General features: G+C 52.3%; 6 protein-coding genes across 6 annotated transcripts; 4 read left to right on the plus strand and 2 right to left on the minus strand.

The window, feature by feature from the left end:
* Nucleotides 1-577: 577 nt before the first annotated feature.
* Nucleotides 578-3,214, minus strand: PG994_001285 (WD40-repeat-containing domain protein; the record flags this gene model as incomplete). The annotated part of the gene is made up of 5 exons (XM_066852694.1): nucleotides 578-1,169; nucleotides 1,201-1,295; nucleotides 1,363-1,630; nucleotides 1,657-2,576; nucleotides 2,627-3,214. 5 exons carry the CDS (start codon nucleotides 3,212-3,214, stop codon nucleotides 578-580), a joined length of 2,463 nt encoding a protein of 820 aa, XP_066720835.1.
* Nucleotides 3,215-3,779: 565 nt separating this feature from the next.
* PG994_001286 (uncharacterized protein) lies at nucleotides 3,780-5,088 on the plus strand (the record flags this gene model as incomplete). Its single annotated transcript, XM_066852695.1, is given in 5 exon segments — nucleotides 3,780-3,820; nucleotides 3,877-4,042; nucleotides 4,134-4,244; nucleotides 4,262-4,499; nucleotides 4,535-5,088. 5 exon segments carry the CDS (start codon nucleotides 3,780-3,782, stop codon nucleotides 5,086-5,088), a joined length of 1,110 nt encoding a protein of 369 aa, XP_066720836.1.
* A 3,830-nt stretch (nucleotides 5,089-8,918) lies between these two features.
* Nucleotides 8,919-12,093, plus strand: PG994_001287 (uncharacterized protein; the record flags this gene model as incomplete). The annotated part of the gene is made up of 5 exons (XM_066852696.1): nucleotides 8,919-9,437; nucleotides 9,475-10,377; nucleotides 10,552-10,942; nucleotides 10,998-11,052; nucleotides 11,112-12,093. The coding sequence occupies 5 exons, from the start codon at nucleotides 8,919-8,921 to the stop codon at nucleotides 12,091-12,093; spliced, it is 2,850 nt and encodes a 949-aa protein (XP_066720837.1).
* Nucleotides 12,094-13,245: 1,152 nt separating this feature from the next.
* PG994_001288 (ubiquitin-binding protein CUE5) lies at nucleotides 13,246-14,800 on the minus strand (the record flags this gene model as incomplete). The annotated part of the gene is made up of 4 exons (XM_066852697.1): nucleotides 13,246-13,706; nucleotides 13,779-14,073; nucleotides 14,135-14,671; nucleotides 14,780-14,800. 4 exons carry the CDS (start codon nucleotides 14,798-14,800, stop codon nucleotides 13,246-13,248), a joined length of 1,314 nt encoding a protein of 437 aa, XP_066720838.1.
* A 668-nt stretch (nucleotides 14,801-15,468) lies between these two features.
* Nucleotides 15,469-17,333, plus strand: PG994_001289 (uncharacterized protein; the record flags this gene model as incomplete). The annotated part of the gene is made up of 2 exons (XM_066852698.1): nucleotides 15,469-16,401; nucleotides 16,536-17,333. The coding sequence occupies 2 exons, from the start codon at nucleotides 15,469-15,471 to the stop codon at nucleotides 17,331-17,333; spliced, it is 1,731 nt and encodes a 576-aa protein (XP_066720839.1).
* Nucleotides 17,334-20,288: 2,955 nt separating this feature from the next.
* PG994_001290 (uncharacterized protein) lies at nucleotides 20,289-22,584 on the plus strand (the record flags this gene model as incomplete). The annotated part of the gene is made up of 4 exons (XM_066852699.1): nucleotides 20,289-20,563; nucleotides 20,621-21,932; nucleotides 22,003-22,286; nucleotides 22,341-22,584. 4 exons carry the CDS (start codon nucleotides 20,289-20,291, stop codon nucleotides 22,582-22,584), a joined length of 2,115 nt encoding a protein of 704 aa, XP_066720840.1.
* Nucleotides 22,585-25,987: the final 3,403 nt, after the last annotated feature.

Consider the following 25,987-nt stretch of genomic DNA (forward strand, 5'->3'; position numbering starts at 1 on the left):
AACCCTTTTCTCGCCGCCACTCTTACCCTGCTTGCCGCCACAAGTAGACAGACAACCGGCAATGAATCCTCCAGGCGGCATAGCAAGGCCCCTCCAGATTTAGCTGATACCCAAATCATTGTCAAAGGACCCCCTGGCCGATATCATGACCAGCAGTCTTGGATCAGTTCCTCACAAGTCTAGTATCGTGACCGATTAAGCTGCCATACTTTCTGTGGGGGAGGGAGGAAGAAAGCTCTATTTCGTATTATTCAGAACATTGGGCAACACGCCCATATCGGTATAGCCAGCATTGCGCACAAATAACACGCGATAAAATATGAACATGCGTCGTTATACACACTACCTCGTCATGTAATTGCTGAAACGTCCAACCAATCAAGAAATGCTTCGTCCCAGCCATTCATCTCGCAAACAACCAAAACGCCAAGCAGCCGCCCCCTAACCCAAGATGATGATGAAACATTATCGTCGCAGCGACCTCTTGCTACGTGGCACGCCTTCGGCTTCTATTTCTCAGCCCACGAGGGCAGATGTTATGTGCTGTACTATACTACCCTCACCCTAATGAGACCTCTTAAACGTCGTCTTCGAACCCACCGACCCTCCTCTCCCAATCTCGCGAATTTTGTCCCCCCAAGATCGTCCTGCCGTAGCGCTCGGCCACCTTACCCGCGGCCTCGATCATGCGGCCGGAGCGATCGCGCATGAGGCGGACGAGCTCGAGGGCGCGCATGCCGCGGTCCTCGCCCTCGCGGCACTCGATGGCCAGGTACTGCAGGAGGGTCTTGTCGATGTCGAGCTCGAGGCGCGCGAGGGTCGAACGCTGGCTGGCGCTACTACCCGACGAGTCGCCAGTGACGTCGTCGATGAGGTCTTGGAGCTGCGAGGCCGCTATGCCCTTGAGCAGGTACTGCTGCTCAAGCTTGCGGGTCTCGGAAGAACCACCCTCTTCGTCGAGCTCTTCGTCAGAGTCCTGGTCCATGTCGACGTCATCGCCGTTGGCCCTGGACTTCTTCTTCTTCTTGGGCGGCTCTGAAGTCAGGGGCACGGAGAAGTCAAACTCGGAAAGCAGCGGGCGAGGGAAATAGGGGTACTGGTCCCCGCCCTTGAGAATGATGCAGTGGAACTTGTTGTCCGCCACGGCAATGGGGGAAGTAGTTCTCGTGCTTGCGGCCCGAGGCGAGTCGTGTAAGTAACGTGGTGTCGAGAAGTGGAACCCAGCAGGCGCGCGATGGCCGGCGCCAGTGGAGGAGCGTCAAGAGTGTACCTGTCGAGTCGTATATGCATGGGTCCTGTTCAGGTGTTAGTACGATTTTCCCACATGTGCATTGTCTGATAGGTCTGGGTCTTTTAGCTTACCCCTTGATCTGAGAAGAACACGCTCTTCACTGTCGCGCCTTCAGGGAGGGCCACCGTATCTTCGTTTTGGCAGATCTCGTCACGCTTGACATTCTCGATTGTGTACAACAGGCGTGTGTTACCGTCTGCGCCGACAGGTCCGTTGCCCATGGTCAAGACATAGTCTCGCCAACTGGCGCATGTGACCATGGGCGTGCTTTTGGGCCGGTAGACGCGGTACGGGATACCAAGAGTGTGTAGACTCTTACGTAGCCGGCTGTCGTCGTCACTGTGATGAACGACTCGCTAAGGGACATAGCCAGGACAGCCTCCCCTTTAGGAAGCGGTGTTCGCCAGTCATTGCGGTTGGTCCAAGTCTCATGTGGTCTGTAGAAGATGGTAGCGGGAGTATCATCCTTTGGCGGGCACGAGAAAAGCGTTCCGTTTTCCGTCAAGCAAGCCTTGTCGTAGAGGAAAGTGTCTGTGAAATGGAAGTCCCTGTGGAACTCATGATCGTAGAACTCTACCGTCACAGTGTGGTGGCCGTCTTGGTCAACAGTCCAAACGAACCCTATCAGATTCAGGCAGAGATACTTGCGGTTACCTCGCCAAGGGGTAGAGCCAGGCTGAAAGGCCTCGTGGTATTGCGCTTCCAAGTGCTGGCGTTTGTTAGAGCGATGTGAGAGCCCTTCGAGCCCAGCATGCGCTCGCTTTCCATTGGCGTTCAAGGCATATCCAGCTCCATCATCATCAACAACGAAATCGTCGTCCTCCATAAGGGGATCATTCAGAGGACCATCCATCAAAGAGTCATAGCTACCAAGCGAGTCTCGCCGCGGCCTGCTGGGAATACCATTCAAATCTGTTTTCCTTACATTGTTTGATATGTCTTCTAGAGGGTCGTGGATGAAAGGTGCTGGCTGTTTCGGGAGCCGAAGCATCTGTGCGAACTGCTCCGGCACGAAGTCAGGATGAATATAGACCTCTCCATCAGAGTTTGTAAAGGAGACCAGATTATCTGAAGGATGCCAAGAAATGCTCATGACATTTGCGTAGTCCAATCGAGCGATGACCGACTGGGTCTTGGTTTCCCACAAGAGGATTTTCTTGTCTTTGCCGGCTGAAGCCAGGATGGCTCCGTTGGGCGACCAGGCAAGTGCTGTGATGTCGCCATTGTGGCCCCTGGCGAAGTTCCTCTGCTTCTCCCAGTCGTTTTTGGAAACAACTTGTATCTCCTCGTAGGAGTCGGTACCGCAAAGGCCCGGCCGTCTGGGTGCCACGCAACCATGGAGCTGAGCTCCGAGTCGGTATCCAGTGCACCGATGACCCCATCCACCTTCTTGATCAGCTCGGGCTCATCTGCCGTGAGCGAGTATACGTATAATATGCCATCAGTGCATGCAAGCGTAAGCGTAGAGCCTTTGGTATCGAAGGCAAGGTGCTTGGTGGGCTTGTTGTGTTCCTTCAAGTGCCGGACCTCGCTGTTGTCGTCGGTCCGTACCACCTTGACGGTGAGCTCATCGCTGGCGACGGCGCACCACTTTGAATCGGGGGAGAGCGCAACATCTCGGATCGGCAGGGAGCATCGCAGCAGGAACTTGTCAAAGGCGGCGTTGGGTATTGAGTATAAGCTGACGGTGCCGTCTTCTGATCCGACCACGAAGAATTCGCCCGAGGCATGGACGCTCACATTTTGCTCCTGGCAGTCGTCGATGTTGGTAGGCTCGCCGTCGAACCCAGTCTTGTAGAGCCTGATCGTATTGTTGGACCCAACCGATACCAGCCTCGATCCATTAGGTGTGTAGGCGCAATGCGTTGAGCCTTGGGTATGGGCGGGCCTGGCCCGAGGACGTAAAGGCGCCGTCGAAGCCATGTTGGCTAGTATTCTCTGGTGACAGATTGATGGGCTCTTCTGCCGTGCGAGTATTTGAAATCGTAGTGTACCGAGTACGAAAAAGGTGGAATTAGGGTTGTCGACTTTCAATGTTCGTGTATGTTCTGCTTCCAGCAACCCACGATGGACAGGGTAATACTTTCTAAGTCGCGTCAAAACCGCGTCGCCAATTAAGAAACACGCGTAATTTGGCGTCTCTGCCATTTTATGCACGTGACATAATTGAATAATGCATCTAACAGGGATGCCCCACCATCTTGAGGGGCACCTACAGAGGTACATACTTCTTTGCCTAGCTGCCTAGGTCAACCGCCTGACTATAATCAATGGCCCGGTTCTGCGTCCCACACCGAAGCCGATATTAGAATCCCTTATTCAGATTTGAACGATAGGGGCAAAACTCGTTTAAGACTACTTAAGTGTGCTCTCCATTGTGGTCGTGGTGAGACAGCAACATCGAAACGACGGCAACAGACCTCTAGCTATCAGTTTAAGCCGCCAACCACCGCTAGCTCAAAAGGTCATTTTCACAACTTCTGTCGCCATGAATAAAGGAAACCGTCCGGACCAGTTCTTTGAAACTGAGTAGTTATTTCCACTCTCATAGGCCGTTCAACAAAATCACTAATACGTTATCTTAGTGATGCCGCTGCCAAGCGAGAGAGACGGGAAGCAAAGGCGGGCAACAAGAATGGCAGCCCGATAGCCCTCAAGTCCAAGATTCTGGGTGCTATTGCTGACCCCAACAATCCATCTTCCGTTTTGGTGGCCGAGTCCTCAGGCTCTGTACGGAGGGTCAATGTTGATGTAAGCTTGTCTATCCAGCTGCACTCTCTAAACTCCCAATACTGACTGGCTCCCCTGCTTGACAGACAGGCGACACCAAGCAAGTCTATAGAGGTCCCTCGGCACCAGTGACATGCGTAGCTGTGGGGGGCCCGGAAACCAAACCATCTTCGCCGGCTCCTGGGATAAGGATATCTGGTCCTGGAATACCGCCTCCAAGACTGTAGGTCGCAAGTATAGCGGCCATTCGGACTTTGTCAAAGCCGTGCTGTGTACGAAACTGGTGGCAAGGACTTTCTAATCAGTGGCGGTGCGGACAAAAAGATCATGATATGGGACGTCGAGACCGGCTCGCGTTTACATGTGATACAGGACCAGGTCGTCTCCATGATGGCGGTTCAGGACCTCGCAATTGACCCCGAATCATCGACAGCCGATGAGTTGGTGCTAGCCAGTGCCAGCAGTGATCCACACATTCGTCGGTGGCGCATTAGGCTCGACTCTGTTGAGCAGATTGTCGAGGACGCGCCGGAGACACCGGGACTACTAGGCCTACGATCCTAGAGCACGAGACCACGGTCTATAAACTGGCGTTCGACATCCATAACGATGATGTCGATCTTTGGACTGCGAGTGGTGACGGCTCGGCCAAGTGCCTGTCCAGGACGAGAGGGTTCACGACCGACGATACGATCAATCATGGAGACCACGTGCGGGCAGTAGCTTTCACAGAGCAGTGGCTGATCACGGCAGGACGAGACGAGGATGTGAAAGTGTGGGACCGGGCCACGGGCAAGCTATATTGCGCACTGGAGGGACATTACGACGAAGTTACAGATCTGGTGATTCTGACTAATTCTCCTGGTGCAGGTACTAGGCTGGTGTCCGTTTCTATTGATGGCACGGTGAGAGTTTGGTCGCTTGATAAGAGTGGTCTTGACAAGTTCATCCAAGAACAACAAGATAAGGCCAACGGAGTCGAAAAGCCCACTGTCGAGAAGGCTCCAGAAGGGTTGATGACAGCCGAGGAAGAAGAAGAACTAGCTGCTTTGATGGACGAAGATTAAAGTGTTCGCTTGTGTCAACACAATACCAGAGAAGGGGCCCAAGTTTCTTCTGGGACCGGAATAGCAACCCTCGTGTCAAATCCAGTATTGTCCACCCCCGATTGGTCCCACATAAAATATGCTCTGACCCGTCTCGGTTCAAGGACCAAAGGTTTTTCATACCGGTATATGCAGGGATGTTCGAGACGAACCACTTGAGAGACCTGCCACGTTATCACTGTCTTACATGGCGGGAGTGGGCTTGCATATTCGTGACAACATAGCATGTCTGATATGCCAAAATCCCCGAAAACCGGCCAGGTTGGTACAGACCAGCTACGAACGTACCTAGCCGTAAGTGGCTCTCCTGACTCTGCAAGAAGCAATGTGTCTCGGTAAGTTAGTCGCGGGACCCCGTTCATAAGTAGTATGCACGGTGGAAGAAATGTCAGGGGCAGCACGCTGGCATCGGGACAATCAAGATTAATTCGGAGTAGATAAATGGCCTTCAGGGGTTGGAGCTCAGGGTGCTATTTGGCTAGGTACCACGAGAAAAAGCTCCGTAAGATATCAGCGAAATCTGGAGAACTGGTAAAAGTAATCTCATCTTGCGTGTATTGCAGTTTGCTGGAAGTACTATGTCCCGTAGTTCCCCTTCCTCCCACCCCGGCCTCGTGTTGATAATGGCGTGGTACAATCGCGTGCCCAGACTTTTGTAGGAGACCGCGATGCAGGGATCCTACCTACGGTACTAGAGTCTCATAATCATGCTGTTTGCCGTATCTGAAGCTCACCGACGGGGAGTAACTGTCCGCTAGTAATAGAAGAGAATTTGCGAAACAAAAGCAATGAAATGGTGTTGTACTTTGGCTCTTTCCCTAGCGGAGCGGACTTCCTTATTCCGCCTCGGCCTGTCCCCCCCCCCCCTCCCTTCGCTTTAGCTGGAGGTTGAAATCACACCTGAGCGGGTTGCATGATTAGCGAGCGATTAGATGGGGGAAGGCTCCGGGTTCGGAATAATAGCCATCAAGCATATCACGGGACATCCTTTGTTTGGATCCATGTCAGCTCTAGCCTCCCCTAGAAGCTTGCCAGCCACATGGCGCGAATGGCCACGGACAAAACGATGTATCACAGGGGTCTGCAAAATGACGGTTCTGGTAAGTTCTGATTTAGGCCGTGTAAAGTCCGGCATTACGGACCCTGCGCAGATCCATCTTCAATTCGAATCAAGATTTGTCCCCACTTCCTCGGGATCTCGACGTGCTCGGTGGGGTTCTTGTGCGACTACACGCCGAGGCACGCATGGCAAACACCACCACCACCACCACCACCAGGACTGGCTAACAACGTCCCAATGTCATAGCAAAGAGCCGCGGGCGAAACGTGGGCATTGCAGCCTCCGAATACAAGCAACAGAGAGCCAGTGTTCAAGAGATGAGGTAAGCCATTGGTGCTGGTGGTGGTGGCTAATAAGGTTGTTCACGAGATTAGCATGGGCGCTACTACTTCAACCGTTCTCCCGGGCCAGAGGTATTCATCAATGTTTGTCTTTGATATACGTATGTTTGGATGAATCCGGGAATGGAGAAGGTGATACCTGCTTGCATCAGATTGATAGGCCAGCATTTACCGTAAATATGTAGGTACTTGGCTACTAGCACAGGACTTCCCGTCCCTGGGGATGGAGACAAACTTGTCTCGGTTCTAACAGATTGCAGGATAATGCCGATATACCAAGCAGACGACGCTTACCCAGGTACCATTGAGAGAATAGACACGGTATATAACTGTACGTGTGATTATGGTCGGTCGTTGCTAAACTTTGAGATTTATTGCTATTTGTATCGCGATATAACGGCATAGATTCACATGTCAACAGTGCTCGACAAGCTTTTTGATCCAGATCAGCAGCAGTGTTGATTGCAGGCTGTCTTAGATGTCGGGGCAAACTGTCTTAGTAGATACATGAACACATGGATGGCAGGGTGGTTTCCATCTATGCCCATGCAGTTGAAACCTAGACTCCCGAGCCACATGGATAGGGCGTGCCAAAAAGGTGAGACAGCCTATGCATACGGAGTAATTACAGTTGCTTCCTGAAGCACCAGCTTCAACGCCTTCAACCTAGATATGCCGTATGCCCCCGGCCATTGTACCTCAAATGGCCTTGCTACTAGTGCATTAGATAATATGATTCCTGGCCAAAAGTTTCGACGACTACTCATCAAGCTTCCTTGTTGTGCTACTTGGTTGTACGCGAATTCTCGCTCTTCTGCATTCGGTAGTTCTCGAGCGGTAGCCGCGGCTTTTCCGCGCACAAATGTATGCATGCTTGGGAGACAAGGCAAGGACAAGAACATCATGATCGACAGAAATGCTGGCTGTGATGCTTCCTTTTGCTGATCAGCACAAGCGATCGTGGCTTGCAGGGTACACACCCAATCAGCGCAGCAGGATAGCCTTGAAATTTGCGACACCTTTTTTCTCACTGCTTCCTTTTTAAATGGTCTGGCATCCTCGCATCGCAGCAAACCAGCATAATGTACTCCATATCCAGGAATGATATGGTGGGTAGCAATCAAATGAGAGAGTGCCTGCATACTGGGGGCGTTGGTCACACTCGTCCCGAGCTGCATCAGCCAACCAAATCACAGCAACCTTGCAGGCTCCAACCTGCCAGAAGAAGCAATTCGTACCTACCAAACTTCATCTTAACTGTTGCTATGCATAGGCAGAAAGACAATCGGTAATCGACTCGGAGGTGTTCCTGGATGGTTCTGAGTAAGTGCTTAAGGTAATCAATCATGCAAAGAGCCCGAGAAACCTTGATCTCGGGTATAACCGTTACAGTTACAGATAATGCAGTCCGGACTGCTGGTAAACTCTTGATACACAAACAAATCAGACCCCTCCTCGAGCCTAGGTAGGCCCAATTTCTCACCTCCATGTTTTCTTTGCGCGCCATCCAAGCCATCTTCCCGTGGCTGTCTGCTTTGGCTTCGCGCCATGCCTCGTCGACCAGGAAATTGTAACTGGACTAAGTCCCAGCTCGGGTAGGAACGTTGCCTTAGGGTCACCCTGCATCATCACATCCCGCTCTGCCTGCCGTGTACAACGTCAGTGGCCCACCGTTTCTCTATTATTGCGATGCATGATAGCCTCTACATCCCTCTACTTTTTTTGCCCATGCTCATCAGCCCGCGCTTGGGAAGAAGGAAGAAGCAACACAGAAGGCGGCCACGCCAGGGTCCAGAAGGCCTTAGATACTTACACTACACGAACTTGACTGACTTGAAGCCCATGGGTGGAATGGGGGGTTGGGTTAGGTTCAAGTTGATCATTCTTCGGATCTTCTTTTCCCCAAACCTTCATCGAGTTCCTTCGAGCATTCCTTTTCCCACTTGCCTTCTCCCGTCTTGTATACCCTTTTCTACCGAGATGGAAGTCTGGCTGGCCTTTGACATAACGTTTGTTAATTGTCTTCCACCGACTTCTCGATGAGTGACACATTGTCTTACTTGTCCATTTGTTCACTTCACACGAGTCTACAATACTCGCTTATAGTAACCGGCGTCAGGCCGGTATTCACTTTTCCTTCAAGATCACTTGATATCGAAGTACAAGTCATCTTGTCAAGCTTTTGGGTTGGTGGCCATTACTTTTGCAAGATCGATACTGGGCTGGATTCTATTACTGCTATCTTTTCCCTTCCTTTCTCTGCTGTAGGGTTCCCACACTTCCGTGTTTGCTCGAAGCCTTCGGTTACATTTCGAAAGTCCCGAGTCGCAGTCACGACCAGCAGTACGGCTCCTTGTCGTCAGTCAAGATGGTGTTCACTCCAGAGTACCATGGCAGCCTTGTGGCCTTCGAAGGCCCGCAAGATCTGGTCTCGACTCAAATACAACTCCTCCAAGTTCATCGAGAATCCTGGTCATACCACCGCTACAGCATTTTTTGGCTGGGAGGACGTCGAAAAGTCTCCTGACGCCCGGACGTATATTTTGAAAATACACGATGCATGCAAATCCCGAGCCCACATGGCCCATCGCTTCTTGGAAGACTCATCTCCAGAGAACAAGAGATTGGTGTTCATAGATGGCGGAACAGCGGAGGCTCAGCTGCGTTGCATCGAATGGATAAGCCATCATCATACAAATGGCAACATGGCACGGGCTGAAGCCATGTTCAAGACCCTTGCCCGAAACGTAGTGGCCGGCTTGACGGGAAAAAGTAGCGAAGAGGCAGCATGCGGAGATAACCACGGTTCCAGAGATGATCCAGTATCACAGGCTATGAGGGCTGCAGATACCCTGGACTTCCTGACCGCTTCCTTACAGCCGAGTAACGAAATCGATCTCACCCTCACAGTACCTCAGATTCGGCCACGGAGTATGAGTGTGCCAGTGCTCCAATTCCCCAAACGACTTTCAAGAAGCCGCCCCTTTCTACGTCTTTGGCCCCTCGACGGGAGATGCAATGCCCCAAATCATGAACCCACAGAAGGGTCGAATTCCAAAATTGATGAGCCTGCACAAAAGTAAATCTCCGGTTAGACGTTCCAAATCACGGGACAGGTCGGCCTTCAGGAAACGAGCAGCTAGGTGGGCGAAGTCACCAGAGGCTTCCACGGGAGGTCCGCCTTTATCACCGGGAACAATGTCGATGGGCAAGTCTAGCCAACATACGAAAGCATCGGGTTCTATGCCAAACAGTCCCTCGGTGGTCTATGGCGAAGCGTACCTGGTTGACGTACGAGCAACTTCGAAGGAGTTTGCAGCAAGGTCACTAAGGAGGGGGAAATCATGCGATTCAATTCGTCCCGGTTCGAAGGCATCTTCACGCAACTTTTCACGTTCTTTTGCAACGAAATCAGTCGAGACACTGGACTGTTACGAGAGTAGGCTGCCGCTGCCGAAGACCTCGGCGCGACAGCGATCACGCTCAAATTCGGGTGCAGAGCCACTTCAACGGTCCTTCTCCGGCCGCAGCAGAAGCACAAGTCGCAAACCTCCACCGCTTCCATTGGACCTGACGAACATCATAGTAGACAACGGAAAGGTGGTATTTGCCAATAAATCTACCAGCGCCCTCGTTAATGGCAAGTACGCTGACAAAGCCACGAGTCCGGACAACTGTTACGTTGACCAGGGAACTTGGACTGGACACCAACACCAGGACCATCGTGTATGTGGCGGGCTCATCACTCCTCGCACTTCTGAGGGCGCCGTAATGGCATCCAAGGCCTTCCCGAAAACTATTCTACCCATGGTTGAAGATCTTGTGATACACTTTATCGATGAAAAGCCGGTCCCGCTCTTAGATTCAATACTATCCGGATTTCGACGTGGGGTTTACCCTATATCAATGGACCCGAGGCCCTCGAAGTTACCGCCGTAGTCAGTGATCAAGCAGGCTCGGCTCCTAGGGCAGTCTACACCTCCGCTTGAGAGTGACCTCAATCGACCGCCTTATCGAGTACAGAGAGACTATGACCCCTTTGCTTCGCATGTTTACTTGCAGGTCAAAGAACCTGAAAAGGCTACAATTCGCCGGATTACCGAGAACCCTACATCACCAACAAGGATAGATCCACCAACACCGGCCAGGACACCGCCCATTGATGAGACCAAACAAGCACCCAAGACAACGTTTCACGATTTCCAGTCGTCTGGTTTGAGAACAGCCATCTGTGTACAGAATGCGTTGCGGTCTGTCCTGAAGACTTATTTCACCCCAGACGACGTTGGGTATCAGCAGTTCACGTTTCCGCTGCTACCTGGTTCGGGAAGTCTGTGGGAACCACTGTTCGGCAAGCCAGACATCAATGATCCTATCAAGGAAGATAGGCATGTCGACCTTATTCTGGCAGTGGGTGCGCAAAAGGGGTGTACCAAAAGACTTCATATCAGTTGTTTGCGGCTCTTTAGACAAGTTGGGTGTGAAACCTACTGGTGTCTCGAGAAGTGGAAGGCTTGATCTAAGGTATGTGAAGTCATTATTCTCTCGTACTTTGTCCCATAGCTAACGAGAAATTTGGAAAGATACCTCGTGGCAAACGCTATGCAAAGCTTTACATCTCAGCCTCTGACAAACCAGACTGAAAACAACCCTTTCGGCAACCCATTACGTCTAGCAACACTCCTTGTCCCTCACCTGGAGAATTACATAACAGCACATCCCCAGACGCGGTTCTTGGTATTAGAGTATACCCCTGGGCATCTCTCTACTGTTTTGTGTCTACAGCGTCTCATCGGTGTGGATCTATTCAAGATTGCTGCCATACTGAGTCCCGATCCTCCCAAAACACAACGAGGCAATAGCAAATCTGGACCTCCCTCTTCCAGTAAGACTTTTGGATCTGGCGGCTCTGTCATGTCGAGAACGAGCTCTATCAAGAGCATCGTGGCTTCATCGCCTAATCCAGGCAGCCAGTCTCCTGTGGCGGACTCGTTTAGCAAGGCCAATTTTGTCCTGACATCTCAGGTCTCCGAGACCGAGATCGCTTTGTTTGTCTCGACCGTGCTGACCGTACTCATGTCCAAATCCTCCTTTTACGTCCCGGAGAAACCGCCCCCGGTCCTAACCCACAAAGAATCCAAGACGAGTCTCGTGGAGAGGCCACGATCGCCCCCCATGCCCAGTCCGGACTATGTCTCCTTGATCAGCCGGATGAGCGCCCAGACGCAGAACTTGCTGGGGACCGACTCGCCCGTCTTGCCGCCTCTATCATCGGCATTTGACACCCAGTCGAAGCTGCAGAGCCCAAGGGGAATCCCGGACGAGTTCAGGCCAATGTCTTCCGCGAAATCCATACGGAGCATCAAGAGCCGCAGGTCAGCCATGGTCCAGAAGCTGCTGGGCCACTCCGTCCAGCCCAGTGTGGACAGCCGTTTCGAGGCCTGGGACGATGACGACGCCGCCTTCTGGGCCGAAGAGCGCAAGTACATGCCGTTCTTCCTCGACCCATCGGCTCGCAAGAAGACCAGCAGCCGGAAGGCACTCAAATGGCTGGGCCTGGCGTGAGAAGGAAACTTCCCACTGTGGCCCCCGCCTGACCCCCTTCTTCCAAGCTGAAGATACCGCCGCATATTGCCTACTATACTTCTTATCCGTGGCCATCCCTTATTTACACCAGCGCGAAGCCTCTTACGGCAGCATTTCCAAACTATTTTTCTTCATTACTGCATCACTTATTATTACTTGCCCATTATACCCAGTCGCTCGCTGACAAACATAACGAAGTCACGTCCAATCTATAAACGTATTGTCTATTTGCTTACCTATTCATCAACCAAACTACTTCTGGGCAAACGTCAAGTTTGCTTGACGAACACTCACCGCCACTGTCTAAGCCTTTAGGCCCTCAAACTTGCCTTATTTTACTCTATTTCTTTTTCGTTGCACTTTTTGCACAATTTCGCGTTTATCATTATCATAGAACTCGGGCGACTGGCTTCTCTCCGGCTGGTATAAGGAACCAGAAAAAATGGACCACTGGCGGCGCACAAAGATCCAGGTGGTGAAGAGGTGTATTATAGATTTCACTTCGCGAAATAGGGGTCAATGTTTTCTTCCGGAGGGTTTTCTATTCTTGCTTGTACATCTACATCATCTACTGCTTGTTTCTCTTCATTACAAAAGAATAAATTCACTACATCCTGCTAGCCTAGTTGCAATCTCTTTTACGTGCCAGTGGTTCATGTATGAAACGAAAATGGTGTAGACGATCTCCAATAGCCACCATCCTGCTTCAGTATCCAGTTTAAGCTGGTATGACAGGCCAAGTTGTGAAGAAACTACATGTACTTACTGAACAGTACCAACTCATACCCACTGCAGTACCGCCCCTGTGAAACCAGTGGTCCCGCCAAAGCATTTTCCTCGTGCTCAATACCTGTAATCACATGCTGCTGAGAACAGCCGTCAAATCACTGAGGTCAAAATGGAACACAAAGACACTATTCGTTTACGGAAGCATCAGGGCTTGCTGTTGGAAAATCAAAACGAGACGTGACGTCGTCGTGCGACGGACTGTTATTCCTTGGTATCTGTTATCGTGCCATCATGCCCTCATATATGTTCTGACCTGGCATGCCCCTAGTGCAAAACGAAAAAACAAACAAAACGTGAATGAATGAATCACGGCCACCCAACCACCACTCCTATGCAGTTTATCTAAACCTTCTTGGCCTCCTCTCCTTTCTTTGCCGACTCGTCCATCAGGCTATCGGCCATGGCATCGGCCGTGGCCTGCTTCAGCCGCTCGGCGTCGTCCATCTTGATATCCTTCGACTCCGTCTTGCTGTGTTTCGAGGGCATCTTGCTGTGCTTCGAGGGCATCTTGCTGTCCTTGGCCTCCCTCTCGTCCTCGCTGTCGCCCAGGCTGAAGGGGTCGTGCTCCGTGATCGGGTCGGGCTCGACAGTGGACATGGGCTGCCACTTGCTGGGCTTGTTGCCGCCGGGGCCGGGCGAGGGAGCGTTGTCCTTCGGGGGCAGCTTGGGCGAGGCGTCGTAGACATCGATGTTCTCATGGCCCTCCTGGAACGACACTTTGCGGCTATCCGGTCTCGGCGATCTAGAGTGTGTGGACCGAGGCGGGGGTTGGTATAGATTGGGGTTGCCAGTTCGGCCCTGGGCTATTCATGTTGTCAGTCAGTCGGTCCTTGCGTCAAGGGAAATTTTTGGCAGTCCCAAATAAGCAAACTTACAGCCATCTTGGTTCAATCGTATGCCTGCGAAGTCGTCACTTAGAACTTGGGGATCGGCATCGTAACGGTCGTAGTCGTTACTCCTGCGGCTGCCTTCGCCGCTGCGGCGGTACGGCTGCTGCTGGCGGCGCGAGGGCTGCGACTCGTCTTCTTCGGAATCGTACTCGCCGTCGATGCGCTTCTTCAGGTTCGTGAACCACGAGTTGACCTTGGTCTGGGTCTCCACGAACCCCTTGCGGAGGTTCTCCCGGATCACGGGCAGCTCGTCGTCGATGAAGTTGGGCTCGCGCTCGTACTCCTCGTCGGGCATGGAGGCCCTGCTGGCGTCTGGGTTGCTGCTGCTGCCCGTGCCCGACGCCGACGCCGCGGTTGCTCGTCCGGTTCTCGTAGGCGCCCACGTTGTCGTAGTGCTCCGCGAGCTGGCGGGCGTAGAGCTCGTCGGCCTCGACCTGCGACATCTGCGCCTGGGGGCCGGTCGGGCGCGGCGGCTGCGGGGGCGGGACCTCGTGCTCCTCGGCGACGGGGTCGTTCTGGACGGCGTCCGGGTCGCTCATGCCCAGCAGCGCGTTGAAGGCCGGGTCGATGCGGCCGCCGCTCGCGATGAGGACGGCCTTGATGACGGAGAGCTCGATGCTGGGGAAGGCTTCCTTGAGCATGGCCTCGTTCTTCTGCTGTTCCGTCACGGGTCGCGACGGCTTTGTGGGCGGCGGCTCCTCGGCGGAGGCGGACGCGGCAGTTGTGGGCGCGGCGGTCGTGGCAGCAGCCGAGGTTGCTGAGGTAGTCGTGGTGGGCTGTTGGTGGGTGCCGCTGTCGCTCAGGACGCCGGTCTCCTGGACGTCATCGTCGTCGTCGGACATCTCGAACGGCTTGACCGTAGTGGGCAGACTCGGAGCCTGGGTCAGGCATGGTCTGCTTGTTCTGTGAGATCGAAGGAGTTGTTAGTTAGTTTATCTGGCATTGTCACATGGAATGACAAGCGCCGTGGATGATGTAAAACCAACCGTATCAGTCGGAGCTGCCATTGTAGCTACCGAAAATGGTGCACTTGTTGGTAAGGATGGAAGATTAGAAGTTGAAGAATTATTGGGAGAAAAGGAACAGCGAACGGAATATGCTCGTTATCAAGAATCCGACTAATATCAAGAGGGGTTGCGACAGTTTGTAAGTTGATGAGACAAGTATGCAGCTTGCCACGGGTGCGTATTCATGCTCAATCATGGGGACTAATCAATTGATCGGCTGGCGGGGCGGCGAGGGGCAGCGTGGCAGTCGTCACCCTGCGCGCCGTAACTGACGACAGCTTGCAGCCACAATGCCAAGGCTTCTAAGGCTTCTAAGGCTTCCAACTCAACTAACAGGGACGCCACACTGCTGATGTAGGTACAGGAAGAAGTACATACATGTCAAAGTAGGTAAGTATTTACATCCGTACCTCAATGTGAGTACTCGATAGAAGATGCCCTGCAATGATGTACCTCATGAAAGCATAGAAGACATTTTATTTCTCCGCATCAATAATTCATCGCCCAAGGACGCAACTCGGTCTGGAGCTGAAGCCGGAATGAAGGCTATCTCGGATCGGGTCAATAATCCATCATAAGCGCCTCCAGATCGGCGGACGGGACACCGCATCCTACTAAACTCATCTATACCACAAACCGAATTAAGTCTGATAACACCGAGGCTTGAAATGGCCGACTTCGATCTGGGTGCCAGCTTCATCCCGGCCTTGCATAAGCCTTCGGCTCTTCTGCCCATCGCCAAACACCGCGACAGTTTACTGTATTTGATTGAGACAAATCCCGTCACCATCGTCGTTGGACAGACCGGCTCTGGAAAAACAACACAAATACCCCAGTTTCTGGAGCAGGCTGGTTGGTGCGAGGATGGCAAGTTGATCGCCATCACGCAGCCCAGGCGCGTGGCTGCCACCACTGTAGCCATTCGAGTTGCCGAGGAGTTTGGCTGCGAACTGGGCAAGGAGGTGGGCTACTCGATCAGGTTCGAGGATGTGAGCTCGGCGACAACGCGCATCCGGTTCCTCACCGATGGCCTCCTGATCCGCGAAGCCCTGGCCGACCCATTACTATCACGTTATTCAGTGATAATGGTCGACGAGGCGCACGAGCGATCCATCAGCACAGACATACTGCTGGGTCTACTTAAGAAAATCATGAAACGCAGGCCTGAGTTGCGTATTGTTATCAGCAGTGCCACCCTCCAGGCAGAAGAGTTTTTGCGTTTCTTTGACTCGCACGAGTCGGAGTCGGAAGGGTCATCTTCGGTGGGGAATGAGACCAAGCCGGCGGGGGCCATCATCAGCCTCGAGGGGCGAACGTATCCTATCGACGTGCTGTATCTGGATTCGCCGGCGGAAGACTACGTGGAAAAAGCAGTGGACACCGTCTTGAATATACACACAGAGGAAGCAGAAGGCGACATATTGGTATTCCTGACAGGCCGCGAGGAAATCGACAATGCCGTTCAGATGATTTCAGAACGTGCTGCAGACCTCCGGCCCGGCACTCAGTCAACACTAGCACTACCGCTGTACGCTGGACTGTCTACCGAGCAGCAGATGTACGTGTTTGAAGAAGCCCCGGAGAACACAAGAAAAATCATCGTCTCGACAAACATTGCCGAGCCTCTGTCACTATTGACGGCATCGTCTTCGTAATCGATTCAGGTTTTGTCAAATTAAAAGCCTTTGACCCGACAACGGGCATTGAGAGCCTAACCGCGACACCAGTCTCAAAGGCCGCCGCTTCGCAGCGTGCTGGGAGAGCTGGACGGACCAAACCTGGAAAGTGCTTTAGACTCTATACCGAAGACGACTACCGCGCTCTCCCGGACATGAACGTGCCCGAGATCCAGAGAACAAACTTGGCACCATTCATCTTGCAGCTGAAAGCTCTTGGTATCGACAATGTTGTCCGTTTCAACTACCTCATTCCTCCCCCAGCAGAGCTTCTGAGCAAAGCCACCGAACTGCTGTTCTCTTTAGGTGCACTAGATGAGTATGCCAAACTGACAAAACCGCTGGGGATGAGGATGGCAGAACTAGTCGTCGAACCAATGATGGCGAAAACGCTGCTCACTGCGAGTTCATTCGGTTGTCTCGGTGAGATACTCACAATTGCAGCCATGACCAGCCTTGGAGGCTCTGTATGGGTTCAGAGAGATGGCGAGAAAAAGCAGCTGGAATCAGCTCGACGTAAATTCGCCGCGGAGGAAGGCGACCATCTCACACTACTGAATGTCTACCACACATTTGTCGGCAAGGGCAAAAAGGAGTCCAGATTCTGTCACGAGAACAGCCTGAATTTCAAGGCGATGACCCGGGCGGTGAGTATCCGCGCGCAGCTGAAACGATACCTTGAGCGCTTTGGTATACAACTGGATGAGAGCTTGAAGTTGTCTTCGCCTGCCACCAGCGACCAAATCCGCCGATGCTTGACCACCGGCTATTTTGCCCACGCGGCTAGAATGCAGCCAGATGGCAGTTTCCAGAACGTTGCTGGTGGCACAACTCTCATGCGCACCCAAGCTCACTGATGTTCAATCGGAAGGCTGATTGGGTCATCTTCCACGAAGTGATGGAGACGGGCAACAAGACCTACATACGTGACATCACGAAGATCGAGAAAGGCTGGCTCCTAGAATACTCTGCTGGATTTTACCACCTTAGGCAGTAAATACTGGCTGGCTGGCTGAGTACCAACCCTCACGATCCCTCTCCCATGATGACAACAAAAGCGCCTAAGATTAATAAAGAGGCATCCTGGGGCCGTCAGTTTGTACGCAGTTGTGCAACTGGATATTGCTCGGAAAACCCCAGAGATCCTGGCGATGTACTCAAGGTCTAACATGAAAGGCCCACAAATCAGTAAGGCGAGGTATCCAGCGACGAGGTTTATCTAAATTTGAGCTGTCAACTGAGTTATATATACGCCCTGCCACTTGCTGTGGTGCCATGGATCCGGCGACGATAGTGAAAGCGCTTCCGGCACAATGCTTTGGCTGTGGCTTGGTGGGCTTGAACGAGTGCTTGTACAAGCCATCATCGAGTTCATTAATTCGGTCGTCCTTGATATCAGTACTTGCTATGCAGATGGATACCATCGGAGCCGCTGTCTTCCCCGGAACGAAGACGGCCATGGGTGTGCGGTGGTACAAGGCTTCATCGATCAAGCTTTCCACGGTCTGAAAAGGGTTCGATGGCATGTTTTGGGGGCACATCTTAGAGTATCTGAGATGACCAACTAACGAGTCTTGTCAACGTATTTCCTTAGGTACTGATCAACGAAACCAGTTCCCTGCCTTTGGAGGCTGCAACTGGCGGGGCCAATCAAGGAACAGATCGACCGCCGACTTTAGCATGCATCACCCTTGATCACCATAAAGCGGTCCGGCGGCCGTAGTCAATCGACGTTGCCAAGCCAGGCTATCTGGGAAGCCGCAGAGTAATGTCTGCCACTATCTCTGCCACAGTAATGGCGGACTTGAACCTATCTGGAATGCACTATATCTGACACAAGGCGGGCTGCCACCCTGGAGAACAAGGTATTGCTGAAGACAATTGGCAGCACAAGCTCAGCCGATTCCTGTGTGTACATACCCTACCACATGTGTGATGTCTCATTTCATTTAATTATCCGAGAGCGTGTTGTTCTTGTAACAGCTGTTCGCTTAATAGTTTATGTGGTCAGTCAGTCTTCACTTCTCCAACGACAGACAAGGCAACGCGCACACACAGGCCACCAGCAGCAATGGCCGAATGAAGATTTGCCCTACCTATCTATCGCTTCCAAGTTCCGCACTAGAAGGGCAATCGGCTGATTGAGTGAGCCATCTACCCTCCTAGACAGATAGGCCGGAGTAGTAGCGTCCAAGCTGGATTGTGTGGCAGTGCTCCTATGTTCCCTATTGACATTTTACCGCAAGTTGGTTGCCAGCAGGTGGGACCGTTGAACGCCTCTGACCCTTTTTCACTGTGGGCGTGTGTCAATGCCGGGGCGCCCTAGGCCCAACCGACGCCCCCTAACAGAGGGCGCCCTCATTAAGGGAAATTACTACGACCTCACAACCCTCACAACGGATATGCGTGGAAGTAGAGATGCAGCCAAATCTCTGAGCGCGAATACATCGGATCTAGCTGGACACTATCTGCTCTTCCCCTGAGCGGAGACGCGGGCGTCGACCAACTAGTGTCCATGGAACACCAGCATTGGCTGCTGGGTTCTGTTCCTGCATAACCCATCATCCAATCATTCCCTCCTGACAGCCACTGAAAGGACGGATACTGAAAATAGCTGCACTCTTGGCACGCTCTAATTGTCCATGGATCTGGATCTTGTGTATCCTATCCATCCTGAGCTCGCATAGAGCCTTGAATCGACAGATAGTAAACTCGCAATACATCGGTTCTCTATCTAACGGCCTGATTCCTGCCAAGATATTACCACGTGTGTACCGCATTTAATGTATCGCACAATAAGAATCTGGCAGGGCTAGCAGGACAGGCAATACATAATCTCGCGGGAATTCCAAACCGTCCATGGAAAAACAATACAACCAAGGACAGGGGGCCACTCAGGTTAAACATACCCACTGAGGAGTCTCCGCACCCCTTTGCAGCAAGCCGTTGCAGGGGAAGACGAATTTGTCGAATGAGAGGTCATTTCCAAGGTCATCGGAAATGAAATGCAGGTACCAGGTACCTACGCTAGGCCTTGGATCCAGTGGACCGACAGCCCACAAACCCGCCCAAGTCGCCAGTCTTTCCATGCTGCCATTGGAGAGTCCACCGCTGCTGTCCAGCAAGCAGCAGCAGGCCCAGCACACACCAGGTATCAGCAGTCGAACAGTCTGGTTTGGCGGTCGCTACGGTACGGTACACCGGGTACAGTAATATGCAGAGCCAGGAGGAGGGATCCACAACACGAACAATCTCGCTCAGGTAGTTCTAGTCGTGCTGACAGGCCGCTTCGGTTTTCTCGTTCTCGAGTTTCCCTATCTCAGGATCTCTTCTTCAACCTCACCTCACACCTACCTAATTCTGCGGGCTCCTTTGACAATAATCGGTCTATCGGCCATTTGCCTGCCAGCGGGCGTTCGTCCATCCATTCACTCATTCATTAGAAGTCAACTTCTAGCCATTCTTTTAGCCCACCCCCCGGAAATATAGTCACTCTTTGACGACACCGCTGCCGCTCCTATCATCGTCCTCTTCGTCCGGTTTCCATAGGTGCTTGCATTTGACACAACAGAAAACTCCCGTAACAAGCCGCTTTCGTTCCGACCGCATTCGTTCCCTAATCGCAATCACGAACGTCACGACAATTCTCTGGATTGACATGAGTAATAGTAGTTGCTCTCATCAACACCAGAACTTAATTCCTCGGCTTATACCAGCAACAACAATTCTTTAATATACTGCCGACAACTCACAGTCAACGTACGGTAGATTGAGTGGACGGATCGAAGTGAGAAAGCTGGGTAGTTGGAATCATGGAGGGAAATCATCTTCAAAACCACGTTCATCGCCATGTTCATGGTCATGGAGCGCGCCATGTTCACGGCCTTGGCCCACGGGTACCAACCAGACCAGTCGACCAGCTCGCACCGCTTGCCCAACGCGACGCACTGCCAAACCTGACCTCCATGCTCGAGGAAATGCCGTCGCACCTGTTGAGACGAAAGGACTGCGAACCTGGCGACAATTCTCCGGAATGTGAGAAGCCTGTCGGCGGTACGCTGACAGGCCCTGTCACCATCGCCGTTGTGTAAGTCCTGCGTGATGGGGTGTGACGCGGTCAACCTTTTTGCTAATGGTATTATAGCATTCCCGTCATCATTCTTGTGGGCGTTCTTCTTTACTTGCATCGCAAAACCACCAGGAGACACGCACTGGAGGAGACCGATGACAAGTACAAGTCAATGGATTTCGGCTCGGACATGGGTGCCAAGGGTACCAAACGCAAGAGCACGCTGTTTGGAGGTAACGCAGAGAAGGGCCTCACTCCCCATCACACCAAAGGCCTGTCAATGGACATGAACCTCTCCAGTCCCTACCTTCTGCCTCCGGAGATTCAACAGTCCCGGGAATCGCTGAACTCCCTGGCCAAGACCATTCATCAGCATGAAGACCCTTATCGCCACATCAAGACCTACACCCACAGTGACTCTGGTTCAATACGCTCTGTCCCAAAAGACCGCGACTCGTCGTTCAAGCCCAGACCCATTGTCGTCACCACTACCCCGCTCGCCAAAACTCGCTCCCTACTTCACCTCTTCCCGAGGCCCCTCCTGCGGCTCATGAACCTCCTCGCAAGCCATTCGTCGAGCCCGAGGTCCCCTCGATCCGCACCGCCGGCCAAAAGCGAGTTCCGTTTCACCGATGATGATGCTACCCTTCCTCAAGTCCCCTCTCCTTTCGTCGATATGCCGGCAATGCCAGGACCTGTCGCCCAAAGAGACTCCTCCGCCCTCCCCGCAGGTGATATGCAACGCTCTCCTGTTCCCGCAGGACTGGCAATTGTGGACCCTACAGCGCAGCCTTCACCGCCTCCTACAGGTGCCCTGCCCGAAACGCCCAAGGGCGGCCGCAAGGACTCCAGGCCCATTGTTTCGGAAGTGCCTTCTGAGTACGAAGACTACGCCAACTTCCAGTTCAGCGTTGGTGAAGACGAGCCAGATACTCCGGAGGATAGAGGACGACAGGCATCGAGACCCAATGGTGATGCTCAGGAACCCGCTGGACTGAACGTTCCCCAGAAGGAGAACAAGCGGTTGTCTATTGGCCAGCGTCCGCTGCCGCCGGATGACTTCCTCACATCAGACGACCCCGAAGCCCGTGCCAACAGAATCCGATCTTTCTACAAGGAGTATTTCGAGGAGAGCAAAGAGGAGCGCCCACCAGTGCCGCAACTGCCGCAAGCTCAACGGGCACAGTACGTTGAGGACTATGATACAGGCTACATGGGTGATGCAGCTTTCTATGACCCGGATTCGAACGCCTTTGTCATGCCGTACGCGGAGCCTGTTACTCGCCGTGCCATGACTCCCCCGCCAAGCAACAGGCGACCAATGCCTGGCGGCCCAAACCAGCGAGGTCCGGGAGGTCCTCATGGTTCATTCGGACCCGGGCCCGCGGTCCTCCTATGGGTCGTCCCAGAGCTGGATCGACAATGTCCGCCGGTCCCGGTCGCTTTAACATGTCAAGCCCGCGACCTGGTTCGTCGGCCTCCGCTCAGATGGGTCCTCGAGGCCCCAAGAAGCCCCTTCCCCGCCTAGTGCTCTGAGCACCCTGCCGACACCAGCCAAGCTCAGGGATGATACTTTCCTCATCAGCAACCCCATCGACTTCGCTCCTCCTCCTACCTTCAAGGATCAGGCAGCGGGCCGATCTCAGAGCCCACTTGGCGAGCGTCGCCCATACCAGCTGGCCATTCCCATTGCTTCGCCAGTTGCAAGTGCTTTCGACGAAATGGCAGCCCTGCCTAGCCCGTGAGTACCCCACTAATCATCGTTGTATGAGTTCTATTAGCTAACAGATCCTAGACATGTCCTACGCAAGTCTAGCACGTTCACTGGTCTCGACTTCGCCCCCCCTAAGCGTTTCAAGGATCCCGAAAACATGAGCGATGCCGGCAGTGTTCGCTCCATGGGCAGTGGTATCTCATCCCGAGCCAACTCTGCCATCCGCGGTGGAGCTGGTCGTGTCAGTCGCCTTCCTGGTGACGAAGTCTTCACCTCGGCCGCCATGGGTAATGAGCTCAAGCCCAAATGGGGCATGCGACACTAAGGAATGACTGTCCATACTTGTCACCCCTTCGGACTATGGCTCTGTGTGCCCCAGGCATACGCACGCGCTACGGTTATGGCGGGCGAGTTTCTTGCATACTATATAATGTTTTCTCTGCTCGCTCCCTTGTCCGGCTTAGCGGACTTGCAATTTAGGCGATATTTGGGATCTCTTAACGAATTGGCTCTTCCGCGACTGGATACCCCAACACTGCGTTCGTCTTATTATCTCTTGTCGTTGAAGGAAACCTTCGGAATGTTGTATGGCGGGCAAAGTTGTCAATGTCAACTCAAACTTACACGTTTTATTTTGACATACACACATTAGTATATAAACACTACACATATAGAGCGGAATTTAGGTGCAATTGGTATTTCAAAACTACATGTAAGCATTCAGATCGTGAGATTGCAGTGGTATTATGATGTATTGATCCAGAAGTTCCCTTAATATATTCCTGACAAATATGCGTATTAGAAGTACGGGAAAATATCAGTGCGTACGTTTCCGGGGTTCAGCCGAGCTGCTGACCAATACTACATACAAATAGTCACTCTGACTTCCAACACTATAACAACATATCATCCCCTTTTTATTCACTGAGAGTTCTACTTAATTGTATGTGTATAGGCGGTGGTTCTGAGGCTATTACTGGCCAATGCTGTATTAAAGACCACGAGTCTGCAATGTACGAAGCCAATCAATACAAATCCATCGTCACATACCGTGTTCAGCATCTAGTATCTGATGAGGTCGACTGACATCACGTGGACAATCACGAGTTTATAGTATAGCTGAATTGTACAGAGGATACTTCTGTTCGATCTAGGGCGTATTCCTCTGAGCTGTGTACCTTACGTATCTTACTCTACCTGGACCAAGTCAGCATACGAACTACGTTTCGTTACCTGAAAATCGACTATGATGATATTTGTCGTCTCTACAGCAACTCCCAGATCACCCGGTTTTCGTACCAAACAAGTGAACCTGTCTCGTCGCGTCGCCCTCCATACATACGAATTCTTGACTGTTATGTCGCAAATCTCGTGTGCATTTTGAGTTTCCTCTCTGAGACTTATGGACGTGATTACTGGAAACAGGCATATAACCTGTATTATATTGCCTACACTTATGATATTGTACAGCAAGCGCTGAACATATATCCTATCCCACCTCCGATGTAAGTATCTACTTATGCATTCTACTATCAATTGTGGTTCTCCGCCGTGGGCAGGATATTTGTTCTCGTCTTGGGCTATGAATCAACACCACACGCATTCTGCTCTGCAGCGGATGGGATTTCCGCACGCGGGGGAAGAAGGATCGGAAAAGAAATTCCTTCCAACGGCGTCGTCCAGGTAGGTGTGGATTGCAGAAAGGATACGAAGACTAATGCAACAGGGCGGGCAATCATGCAGCACGTCCACCTTGGGGGGCAAAATGTCTCTCCCCCGTCTCTCGCGCCTTGCCTTTGGGCCCGAAACAGAAAAAAAGCAATCGGGCCAGATACGAGCGAGCATCGTTGGGGCTGGTCTAGGGTCGGCGCGCCGCCACCAGCCCGAGACCTCCGCTCCGTGCACCGAAATTAGCCAGGCATTATGTGAATTTTTGTGTGTGTGTTGCGGGAGGTGTCTGGTCTGGCAAGTTGGTGTCTTGTCATAATCTTCAATTCTCACCTCAGCGCATCAATCGGTGTGTGATGAAGTCCACATGTTCGGTAACAAACGGTTAAGGGGTGACACTTTTCCGCTGGAACTGGAAGGCTTCAATCTCCGAAACAATCACACTAAAAGGGACAAGACGCCAAGATCAACATCAGGCATTGCCCTTCCGAACAGTCGAGCTCAAAATTGCCAGCACGGTCGCATGAATAATCAATAGAGTACGATCGGAGATCGCGCGGTTGGACGTATTACTTAAGTAGTAGAAAGCAACGAGACCGAACTTGAAGATCATGGATGAGACGGTTTGTGCTTCTCCAGTTTTTTATCGCTTGAATTGTGGTTTCTTTTGACGCGGTTCGTCTGCTAGAAGAAGAGGAGGCTCAGCTCGGAGGCTCTTCTTTCTCAGGGAACAAAACCTTCCAGACTCCCGGGCCGGTTGACTAGGGATGACGTACGATCGTGTTTCGTTTCTCGCCCTCTGTTTCCTGGTTCCGGGCTGAGCCCCCAATCTGGTCGATTTGCGCCTGGCCACGGAGGTTTCAGAAGATTTAGCAGCCCGGCGTTAATATGTCGAACGGGCGACAGTGTAACCTGCTCACGTCATCGGCAATTTCGCAGGTTAGGCACACGTTATGGTCGGTCTCAGAGGTTGAGCCAATTCTTTTGCCATACTATGCAATCACCAACGAGAGGAGAGAGAAAGACGGTCTGCCTGTGGAAGCGCAAATCCTCTCTTCTACTACTAACTGAAGTGCCTAATACAGTCGAGCCCAATTGCCGTACAGCCTGACTTATTGGTCAGAAAGACCATTTTACGTCGGCCTAGCAGTATGTACTCGTGTATAAAAATAACTCTTCACTCCACATACGACGATCTAGTTTTGACTACGGCTACTTATTACTGAGTTTACCCGAGGATGGCGCCGGCCATTGGGAGCACACATCCGTTCAGCGCTGCCTCACCCGGCCGGGGCGCTGCGAAACTTTGTAAAGGGAAAAAAATGTACTCCTCACGGCCGCCTTGAATCGCGCTGGACTTTCAGACCGGGCACCAGCTCTGATTGGGTACCAAACAACGACGCTCCGAAAGGGAGCCTCTTCTCCCCAGGGAGCTCCCTGTTGAACAACACTACTTGGCAATTGTGGAAATCCTTAGACGAGCTCTGGGACTTCTGTCGTCATTGATGATGATATGTGAACCAGAGACAAACGACAGCTTCAGCTGGCGAGCCGGTGAGATAGATGGGCCTTACTCATCGACACACTCTCCTGCCTCGTTCGGAATCTGATAGAATCAGAAGCTGCATGACGGTTATTACGGCACTATAGCCATTATAGGCTGGCTCACTACTACGTTGAATGTCCATCGTACGGGATGGAATGCGGGGAAGAAGGAAAGCGAGGTCCTTTGGTAGGCAGATAGCGGTATGTATGTACGGAGGGACGGTGTGTAGTATGCAGCTAGCTAGCTGTGCCCTCCTCCTGCAATGCACTGGCCAGTAACTCGTGCTCTTACCACGTATGCTCGAGTAATCGAGGCTTTGGGCAGGCTGCATGAAGATCGGGGTTGAAGTACAATTAGAGCATACACACCTCGCTCGCTTTTGCTTCTGACAAGGCCTGGCGAAGGAGAGAGGTTTCAAGGCTTGTTTTGGCGCAATATGTTCTATGCGTTAATATGGCAACGTTGAACGCATGTGGAGGGCTCGCCGGCTGCGAATATGTCATAGGTCATAGCT

The sequence above is a fragment of the Apiospora phragmitis genome (assembly GCF_038363925.1).
Source record: "Apiospora phragmitis strain CBS 135458 chromosome Unknown utg000002l:1.0-5516284.0:1.0-5523493.0, whole genome shotgun sequence".
In the NCBI taxonomy this organism is placed as follows: Eukaryota; Fungi; Ascomycota; class Sordariomycetes; order Amphisphaeriales; family Apiosporaceae; genus Apiospora; species Apiospora phragmitis.